At 46.8% G+C, this 10,692-nt stretch overlaps 1 protein-coding gene across 1 annotated transcript in view; it reads right to left on the bottom strand.

Annotated features, from left to right (window-relative positions):
* Nucleotides 1-3,076: 3,076 nt before the first annotated feature.
* PODXL (podocalyxin like) overlaps nucleotides 3,077-10,692 on the bottom strand; it is a 42,585-nt gene continuing 34,969 nt past the window's right edge. The window contains exons 5-8 of the mRNA XM_057550582.1: nucleotides 8,694-8,841; nucleotides 8,423-8,484; nucleotides 7,985-8,152; nucleotides 3,077-6,895 (exon numbers count right to left, since the gene is read on the bottom strand). Of these exons, the coding sequence (XP_057406565.1) occupies nucleotides 6,698-6,895; nucleotides 7,985-8,152; nucleotides 8,423-8,484; nucleotides 8,694-8,841 (576 nt within the window). The 3' untranslated portion in view covers nucleotides 3,077-6,697. The remainder of the gene's footprint in view (nucleotides 6,896-7,984; nucleotides 8,153-8,422; nucleotides 8,485-8,693; nucleotides 8,842-10,692) is intronic.

Raw genomic sequence — 10,692 nt, 5'->3', positions numbered from 1 at the left:
GATTTCATAAAATGGTGTTTTCTTAATCTGCTATTAATGACCAGTCCTATTTCATCTGTTTTGTAAATTTGGACTTGTGTTTCCCAGATATTCTTTGAGGGGGGGCATACCTTGTACAGGATAGGAACTAGAAGAAAAAACTGAACTGAAATAGAAAATTAATTGTAGAAAAGATAGTAAAGAGAGAGAACCTGGAGGTGTTGCAGATTGGGAAAATTCTGGATCCCTGTCCCCAAAGAAGGGGAAAGAAATTTTAAGGGCTGAACCTTGAAAAAAAATAAACTCAGAAATATGCCAAACAAAGATAATTGATTGTCCGGGTTGAGTTGTGTGAGCTTTCCAGAGGGACTCTCAATAACAAGGAGCTCTCCTCTTGGCCCTTTTCATCTCCTGATCTGATTTACATATTCTTGGCTTTGTGTGTGACCCTGCATTCTGCAGTAAGTTAGTTGTCAAGTGATTTTATTCAAAGTAGGGATTACATTTTCTCACTTTACAAATCAAATAATCCATCTTACTGCATAGCTTTCATTTCTAGAGTGTGCTTTGAGCATGGCCCATAAGTAACATTTCTTTGTGTTCAAAACAGGAAAACGATGTGCAGTGATAAGGTAAGGAATTGGCCTTTCCTGGGTTAATCCTCCAGAGAACTAACTCAAAAGGATGGAAATGTGGGTCATCACCTCCTCTCCCTTGATGTATTTGTCATCTGGTGGGAAGGGAGCAATAAGGAAAGAGGGCTTTGTATTTAACACAGTTGAGATGCCAGCTGCTCCCACGTCAAGTGAGTGTCGAGACCTACAGGGGACTTTCCTCCCATTGGGCTCTCACCTAGGAAAAGCAAAGGCGGTCAGTTATATCCTTTCCAGAAACATTACAAGGAAGAAAGAGAGAAAAGCTATAGTAGAAGTGGTCTGGCCACCACTGTGCTAGTAAGTTAGATGTTTGGCAAAACCTAAAAGGGGAGATTAGGACACTTGGTAATGTCTGTAGCACATGTTGTATACCTGCCCTCTGAACTTGGGCTATAAGGATGGGTAACCCAGGGCAGGAGTCAGGAATCCTAGGCTTATTTCCAGATCCACCAGTGACTTCTGTGTAGCATTGGGCACAGTCTCAACCCCTTTGCCTTTCTCTCTTAGTTTTAAGCAAGTGTTGGCAGCAGATCCTGTTTGCTAGGATCCCAGTGACTTTTTAATCTATAAAATGCCAAGGTCATTGAAAAATAACTAGCCATCTCGGTATCATTCCTTTTCATTATAGTAGCCAGTCCTGTTCTTTATCTTTTTCCCTTGGGGTTCAAAATAAATGTGTGGTTTGGGAGGGAGCTTGTAAAATGGGGGGTTATGAGTGACAGAGGCATAACAAATTAAAAATGACAACTGAGAGTGCCTCTTGGTTGGCAGGGCAGGGAGCAGGGAGAATGACCTATTCAGGAAAAGAATGGAGTCTTAGGTCTTTGTGACCATGATAAACTATGAGTCATTCTCAGAACAGTGTGCCTCGAGCATGGCCAGAGGCCTGCCTGAGTTCCTGGTGCTTGTACTCCTTTCTGTATCCTTGGCACACTGTTGAAGTTAACCTCAAAATACCTCTGGCCCACCCTTAAGGATGTTAACTGCTTTCAGAACTGCTGTATAAAGGGAAAATCATATTGTAACAGTAGTTGCATTCTAGAAACGTACTTTGTTGGTATTGGAACTCGAGCATTAATGTGGTGTTGAGAAAAGAATGTAGGACTCGAGGGAAAAGATGTAGATTCAAGGCCTAGCAGTACCATTTAAGTAGCTGTGTGATCTCAAAGAGAATCCTTAATCTCTGTACCCAATTTCCCTATTGGTAGAGTGGTGACAATTCCTAAATAAGATGTGTAAAAATGTTTTGTGAACTGTAAGATGCCAGGCAAGAAGAGACTGTTGTATACCAACTATGAATGTGAACCAGATTCACCTGACAGTTTCCCTTCTGCAGGTCGGGAATGATAAAGTTTTCTTCTTGCAGTGCAGAAACATGTAAATAGATAATACCACCCCAGGAGATGAAGAGAATCAGAATCGTCTTTGAGCGATTCCTTTCCTGAACCTGCTTCATCTTCACTATGTCTGCAGGTAGGGGACAGGCAGAGGCTTCTTCTGACAAGTAAACAGATCCTTTTATTGGCGTAACAGGGCCAGAACAGAATCGTTTGTTTATTTTTTGTATTTTTATTTGCCTTGTCTCTACACCAGTGTTTTCATACCTGACCAGGGTTCAGCAGCCCCCTTGGGATCTTTGGTGGTGGGTGAGTCACAATTTTATCTGAGGCCAAAATAGAGGGAAGGAAGAGGGTAAAGCATTGGTAAAACTGTTGTGAGGGAAAATGAGGCCCTTTCAGTTACGATCACTAGAGCAGCCTGAGATAATCTGGAGAACTTGTGGATCCCCTTTTTCCTTTCAGCTTCCGTCCTTCTCTTTTTGTGTCTGGACCTGCCTAGTTAAGAGGCATAACCAAGAGCAGAGGTTGCTGCACTATGTCCTCAGGGGCTTCAATGATGAGCCTCGTGCACAAGTGCAGAATGGAAGCCAATCAATCAGAGCAAAATACTAGGACTTGAACCAGCTTAGACAAAAGCACTTTAATTGACAGTATACAATTTTCCAAAATATATTTTTGTAAGAAAACGGCAATAATTAAGTACAGTCTTTACAAACAAGTTTCTCAGTAAATTCCAGTGTACTTTAGACCCCTGTCCACTAAGACACATGCTCCCCCAGTCTCCTGGGCAAACTGTTTAACATTCACTAATTTTAAAAAAGACCCAGAGCAAATAGTAATCCCCTCCTTTCACTCAGTGTTGGGTTTTCACCAAACCTGAGTGAATCAGCTAATGACAGTGATGAAAGACATTGCTTTACTTTTGCCCCCCTGCCTTCCCCCGTCTTGTTCCCTTTGATCCTTAGTCCTACTCAGAAGATCTATATGTAAAAGCTCATTCAAAACTTATTTCTTGTCTATCTATCTCTTGTAAAAATAAAATACAGTGTGTGTGTGTGGAAAAAAAAAAAAAAAAAAACACCAAAAAAAAAAAAAAAAACTTATTTCTTAGCAGAAAAGAATTGTTCATTTAAGTCTTAGACCTAAATAACTCAGAAGTACAGAAGACCAGTAAGGTTCCTATTTTTGTCTTCATGCTCTCCCTAGCCTTGCTGCAGATTCCAGAAGGGAATTCTGTCCTTTGTGTCATTCTGGTGCCTGCCCTTAATTAGCAGTCCTTAATTTGTTGATTTTTCCTGAGGCACACAGTACTGGACGGTCTTCCAACCCAGGTTTTAAGCCTGTTTCTGTCACTAAATGTGATTTTGGCCAAGTCACTTTATTTTTCTGGGCTTCAGGCTCTTTTTCTGGTTTTTTTTTAAAAAAAGAAGATTGGACTGGGTTCTAAAACCCTCTCCCTATGACTAGAGAGTCACTTTCCAACCAGTGCGTATTGACTCCAACCCTTACTGTAACATGCTGGGACTTTACGGAGAGGGGATGAGGATCATATTTAAAAATAAAAATGCCCAATCTGCAAGACAGACACTTTGTCATCAGCCTGTCTTATATTTCATTCTTCATCAAAGAAAAACAAAAATTTATTTCCAGTAAAATAGACATTTACATTCCTGTTTAGAGGGGAAAAAAAAGCCTTCTCTCTTAGCTAACAAATGGTTTTTCAAAGTATATTCACTCAGAGCAGTGCCGGGTGGATTAACATTTGGCTGTTGTATTTACATTATCAAAAAATACGTATATGTGTATCAGCTTGAACTTGCTTTCCAGAGTTTCTCCAGTATATTGTCTAAAAGATAAAGCTCAAGAAGTGGTTTAAATAAACTTTCTGCTAGCTTTCCTTACCAAGAGGAGAAAGAATCTTGTGTCTAGACTAGATTAAACCTGTATTTTGTCCTACGATGCAAAGAATATTCTGTACCCCATTCATAAGCATTGCTGCGTCTCTCCCCACTCACGTAACAGTGTGCTTCCCACTGGATTTTGTCCAGTCATCAGATTCATAGCTTCTGGTCTTTTATGAAGTTTAGGGAAACCAGTGTGCCACTGAGATAGAGTTTATAATCTCTCTATGGCATAACTTGTTTCAAGTCATGCTGAGTTCCTGGTTCTCTTCTCTTCTCTTCTTCTCAGCCCCAGAATCTGAATTACCAGATAGCATCAGAACCCAGTAAAGATGTGGGAAGAAGATGACCTTTACAGATACATGGTGATAACGGTCTTTGATATAGGTGTCTAGTGTCAAGAGCAAGCCAGAGCAAGTTGCCCTAAAAGGCTGGAGCAATACAATTTGGATGCATCTAAAGAAGGAACCTTTGAACCAGCCCAAAGCTTTTCAAGGTTCTCTCTGGACAGAGCCACATTAATTCCTCTTGACCAAGCATAATTTTTACTCTCTGGTCCTTGCCAGTCACCATCTCTCTCCCCAAGTGGCCTGGGGGTTGTGGCTTTTGATTGGTTTGCAGAGACATATTTGCTCTTTCTGTCTAAACCTAGCTGCTGGAATGTGACCCAAAATCAGCAAAGGAGTAATCTAGTCTGGCCTCTCCCACAGTGGCCACGATAGAATGGGTAGAAAGAACCAAATGCTGGGTAGGAAAGAAGCAAACAGATCTTTTCCCAGTGAAACAGTATTTCTTCTCTTTTCTCTCAAACTGGTATCCTCCATCCTGCCAACCTCCAAATAGTAGAGAATCAGGGCAAATACTTTAGGATCCTTGTTTTAGCTTAGCATCTTTCTAGCTCTTGGGAAACTCAGGGGTCCTACTTGAACCTCTGGCCTTCCTTTTCTCCTAGGTATCAAATGGCTAAAGGCTATGAAGAGGGAATTAGGCAGCAAAGGAAGGACATAGATCTTCCTCTTGAGATCCTCTCCTTTAAAAAAATAACCTATCCCAAACCAGATAGATAGCCTATTTTATCAGAACTGTTGCAGCTTAGACTGCCCCTAGGTTCTAGGGGTCTGGCTTTTTGCCCTGAAGTGACCATTTTCATTCTCCTAAGCATCTTCCTAGTAGGTTCCAGGGAATTTATGCCCAGGAACAATAGAGAACATGGGCAGAGTTCAAAATTCCACACAGGATTCCTTCTCAGAAAATCAGATGAAACCTCGCTATGCCCAGTCCTCAGTTGCCGTCTACGTAGCAGCTACCTGCTGAGCTCCCTCAAAACCCCTCCACTGGGCAACAGTCGGCATTTTGTTTCCCTGAGATGCCACCAGAACCTACAGGAGCGCGGGGCAGCCAGCCCCACTAGGAATACAGAGGAGGGGACACAGCAAGTGCTAGCTCCGTGCCCCGACAGTGAGAGGTCACTGGGAATAGAAGGCCAGGACCCCGGGCTGCCCCTTATGCACCTTGCAGTGCACCATGCGTCTAGGCCTTTCTTGCCCTGTGCACAGAAGAATGGAATCTAACTGAAAATGTCTCAACGATGTGAGCTTTGGCCTTTGGCAACAGAGTTCTGGATTAAAAAACACAGAAGACAAAAACTCTCAGCAACTTGCAAAGCCCCTGAATTTCCTATGATATGGGAAGTGAAGCCTGTCCTTCCTGCTGTTTCAATCGATTGTCTATTCAGACACCTCTCTGCTGACTGGGCACCAGGAAGCTCTGTCCTAAAGCTGCTCTTTCACGCTGGATCTCGGGGATGACCGAGCTGGGGTCTTCACCCCATCGCATCGGCTGAGCAGTGACAACGAAATAGGAACACCTTGCCTTCAATAGCTGCTGCAGACCTTAGTCCCCGGTGGGAATGGGAGACCAAAGCAGCACTCGGGGATCCTCTTCAAGGAGTGCCTTGGAGGTGGGCCGGGACCCATCCTGGGAGGAAAGGCTTCCCTTTCTCTCTTCACCTGTAGATGGACCCATGTGCAGACCTGTTCACACTGGGAGCCTTGTGTGCTGTGTCAGTCCCAATCTCATAAGCAAATGCCAGGAAACTAGACTCCAGAACAAGGGGTTCAAGATCATGAATGACCCGTGTTAGTCCCAGGGGCCCTGGGACAGAGTGGGAGTGAAAACTGAGTGAAGGGAGGGGGGAGAACAAAGAGGACAGGAACACTGGCAGACAAGGCTGGTGTAGGAGATAGAAAACGGGACCTACCCTTTCAAGTAATCAGATCCCACTGCGACAGGGTCTGGCCTTGCTTTCCCCTCCATCCCATCCACTGACTGGCAGCTTCATCCCCCCTGCCCAGGGCAGCTCTGGAGGGAGGGCATAGGTGATCACAGCAGCGTGGCATGGTGGCAATGGGCACTGCACTGAGTGAAGGATCTCTGTTTTCATCCTGACTCTGTCACCCAGTGGCTGTGTGACCTTGACTTTACCCTCTTTAGGCCTCAGTCATCTCATCTGTGAAATGAAGGGATTCTATTAGATGGTCTCTAAAGTCCCTTATATGGCTCTTTCCTGATCTCCCAGCAGCACTGAGCTCAGGCACTAGTGGGTTATTTTACAAGAGGATTCTACACAGAATGTGATTTGTTCAGCTTGAAAAGGGAAAAATTAAGGCCTGTGGGGATTGGGAGGAGGGAACCCTCCGAGTCTGCTCTCCCTCCCCAGTCTTTCCCTCGAAGGGGAAGGATTTTCCTCCCCTGTCCAAATGGCACTTGAGGTGGTTGGGCTGGAGCTCTGTGCACCGTCGGAGGCCGCCAGCAGACCTGATTAGAGGTGTGTGTCTTCCTCCTCATCTAGGTCATCCTTGGTCAGGTTGTCCAGAGGGACGATCCAGCTGTCCCCCAGCTCTCCATTCAGGTTGACCACCTTTTTCTCCTGCATCTCTGATGAGGTCTCCATCACTTCCAGGGTTGGATTGTCGTGGTAACCATTCTCCACCGTCTGTAGCTCCTCTGTTAGTCGTTGCTAGAGTGAGGGAGATGACCCAAGAAAAGGGGGTAATATTTGAGGGCTGTTAGCCTTGCTCTAGCCTTAATATTACACCTGTACCCCTATAATCCAGGAACCCCGATTTGGCTAAGGTGAACAATAGGTGGTCCTGGAGGCCTTCCTGACTACTGGCCTGCCTCGGGGCTAGTCTGAGATAAGAACTTGCCCCACATCCTGAAATGCCCAGCTCGCTTCACCTTTGCCCTGGTGGCAAATCCGTGACATCAGTGGAGATGGACTTTGTCCTCCAGAGTCTTCCAATCTCCTCTTTCCTCCATTCCTTCCCCACCAAACCTTCCTCTCCAGGACCCTCCTCACCCTGCAGCATTGAACTGGAACGAACTGTAAGAAAATCACTTTCATCTGGCCGAGTGACGGAGGACCTCCTAAGTCTGAGCAAGATGGGTACAGCACAACTTCTAGCTATCTCTGCAACAGATGGGAATTATCTAGAGATAGTACTTTCTCTCCATTTTTACCTAAGATACAATCTAGGTGGCACAGGACAGTCCCCCAGGAAGCTTTTGACAAATATACTGATCCAGAAATTCTGTTTCAATTGGTATGTGAGGAAGCTAAGCATGGGGTTTTTTTTTTCCTTAAGCTCTCCACAGTGTGCAGCCGGGGTTGAGAACCATGGGTCAGGGTGGAACTGTAATGAGGGCATTCTAGTAAGGTAAATGAAAGAACTTCTGGTTAGACAGGTATGCCTCAGCCCATTTATAGCAATGGATCCTCAGGGCAACTCTGCAACGTGGATATTATGCCCACTATGCAGATGAGAAACCTGAAGCTCAGAGATTATGACTTGCTCAAGGTCACCCAGATAATGGGAGGCAGAGCTAGGGCTTAACCCAAGTCTTCATGACTCCAAAGCCCATGCTCTTCCCTTCCACCACGCTGCCTCTTTAATTTTCCAGGCAAGTTTCCATTTCCTATAAGGGATGACCTCTGCCTATCAGAAAGGGCCCATGGCCCCCTCGCTTTTCTCCAATATGGGAATAACGGGGTGAGAGTCATCCAGTGAACTGGACTGCTTCCTGGCTAGTGGAATGAAGTCCTCACCTGGTCCTTCCTCTGGGAGAGGCGCTGGTGGCAGCAGCCGTATAGGGCCGCGACCAGGAGCAAGAAGGATGCCATGCAGACAATAGTGATGATGAGGGGCATGCTGAACCGGTCCTCAGTCTCTTCTGGTGGTCCTTGACCCTCAAACTGCATGTCATTGACTCCCACCTGGCCAGGAAGGAGAAAGTTACGTGGCAGAAAACAGGTTCCGGGTCACCCTCTCTCAGAACTCCCATTCACTTATGAGCTCTTCCACTTGGGGTTTGGAGGGGAACCCATTCTACCGCCCTGCTGTCCCCTCTTATCCTCCTATCTTCTAGATGCTTGCAAATTAGAGGTTCCTTGACAATGAGAGACAGTGGATCTGGGGAACCGTGGACTTCCAAGGGACAGGCTCCTGAGCCAGTCTGTCGCAGCACATGGGGGGCATCCACTTACCTCTTTTAGGTCATCCCATTTGTCTTTCAGCAATTCATAAACGTCCGTGGGAAAGAGGTTTGCTGGGGGGGAGAGGGAGAGATGCCGCTTCAGTGGTCTAGCTCAGAGTGACGTAGTAAGGGACAAAGGAGGACATCCTGAATCTCAGTCTCCTGAGTGGTGTCTCTCTCGGGTGGCCAGGGGCTGACAACTGACCCATCCTTGTGCTCCTGCGCCTCCTGCCCCATTCCCACCCCACACAGGCCTCAACGCCCCCCGGCCCTCAACTCACTGCAGATAGTGATCTGTTTGATTGCCACTGCCTGGATTTCTGGAACAGGTGCCAGCCGTATATGGCACTGATCTTGAGCTGGGTTGAAGGAGGCTTTCGCTGCTCGGCACAAGAGTGTGACCAGTTTGTCATTCGACGCGGTCGCGTTCTGTTGTGGAGAGAGCACAGGTAATTCCTCAGGGATCATGACAGCAGCCTAGGCTTGTGGGGCCACCCTTGGAAGCTAAGGTCAGGAGAACGCTGTTGCCGGCTGTGAACTTACTCCCTTCTCCCGCCACAGCTAGTGCCATTCCCAGGCCTGCCAGGAGTGGTGAGTTATGTGCCGTCCTCCTGGGCCAGCCCCTGCCTTCTCTGCCTCACGTGGAGCTCTCCCCCTAGTCTCCTTATCCTGTTCATCTCATCGTGGGTGAACAATACCGTTCGCCCTAGTGCCGCTTTCTCCCTCAGAGCTCCTTAAGGATCACGACCTCCTGCCCCTCATCATCTCTCTCCCCAGAAGGACCTGAGGAGGCACTGCCAGTGGGGAAGATGCCAGTCCTCTCTGAACCTACCATTTACCAGCCCTTGATGCTGAGTTCAAAGACCTCAGGAGGGGAAGCCCTGGCTCTCAGCTCAAGGTTATCCATCCCAAAGTCGAAACACATGTGCCCGTTCCCTAGGCTAAGACCCTGAAACCATAAACAGGCTGACGGGAGAAAGGCGAGGCCATCACTGCACAGGGGAAATTGGGAGTATCTTAAAGATGCACGAGGACGTCTTAGACGGGAGTCTTCTGTATTTCTCAGCAGAAAGAGTTTGGCTGGCTGGCTTTAGGGCTGAGGGTGAGGAAGCAAAGTGTGGGCAGCTTTTACCCAGCCCTGCCACATCATCCAGAGACACCCCAAACTGATGTGTCTCTGACCAGAGTTTGGAATAAGGGTACCGAGATGAAGAAAAGGACTCCATATGGCTTGTCCCACAAACCATCCCTTGGGTTTCTACCTGGAATTTCCTTAGGCTTACTAATTCCCCAACCTGCTACCAGGTAAAGATCCAGGGCTTTCCTCTTTCCATTCACAGCAAAGGAAAAGAACGCTTCTTACCACCAAACACGCCCCTGCCAAGTTTCAGCCAAAAAGAGAGCCGGAGGAAAGGCTGAGCAAGCATCAGTGTGATTCTTGCCTTGTCCAATAAGCCCAACCCTAGGGGAACACTGCTCCCTTTTAAAACTCCAGCTCTTCTATAGTTCACTTGGAAAATTCCAGCAAAATGGACACCCAAAAGGAAACAACTGCAGAAAATAGGTGGTATAAGAGTACTGTAAACTCAAGTTTTCCATCCTATTCTAGTTCCCAGGGGTGTTTGCCAAAATAGCCACTGACCAGGAGAGGGCAGCAGTGAGCCATCCATCACCAGCACTCACTCAGGCCTCAGCTACTGACTGAGTAAGCTCTGCGGCAGACATCCCCAGACTAAAGCCCTTAATCCTAGGGAGACTGGCAGTCTGAAGGCAGTGGACACACTGCTACACATGCAAACTTACTCACACACGTGCTGACACCATCTCCCGCAAACAATACACAAACAACCCCCCCTGAGGGGAAGGACAACTGTGGGCAACAGCTCCCCTAGGTTAGAGGGTGGCCATCAGATAACACATGGACCAGGAAATATAAAACCACAGACTATTAGAAGAGGGAGAGTTAGGCAGACTAAGCCTCTCATTTTCCACTGAGGCCTCTGAAGCCCAAAGAGATCGACTTAACAAAGTCACATCCTGAACTAGAAGCAAACAGGAACCAGGATTGGGGTCTCCAGACTCTCAGAAGTGAAAGCCCAGATTCCTGGCCCTGCAGCAGCCCTGAGGGCGGGGCTTCCCTTAGAGAAGTCTGAACCTGGCTCTGACCCTCCATAAGATGGGAAGGGACCACGTCCTGTCCTACTAGGAAAAAACAAGAGCAGGAAAATGAAAACATCTCTCTGCTCCTTTCTAGAAGGAACACTTCATTCCCTTCCACCT

The sequence above is a fragment of the Balaenoptera acutorostrata genome, chromosome 7 (genome assembly GCF_949987535.1).
Source record: "Balaenoptera acutorostrata chromosome 7, mBalAcu1.1, whole genome shotgun sequence".
Lineage (NCBI taxonomy): Eukaryota > Metazoa > Chordata > Mammalia > Artiodactyla > Balaenopteridae > Balaenoptera > Balaenoptera acutorostrata.
Note: the sequence above shows the minus strand (reverse complement) of the source record. Positions and strands in the feature narration are given on the sequence as shown.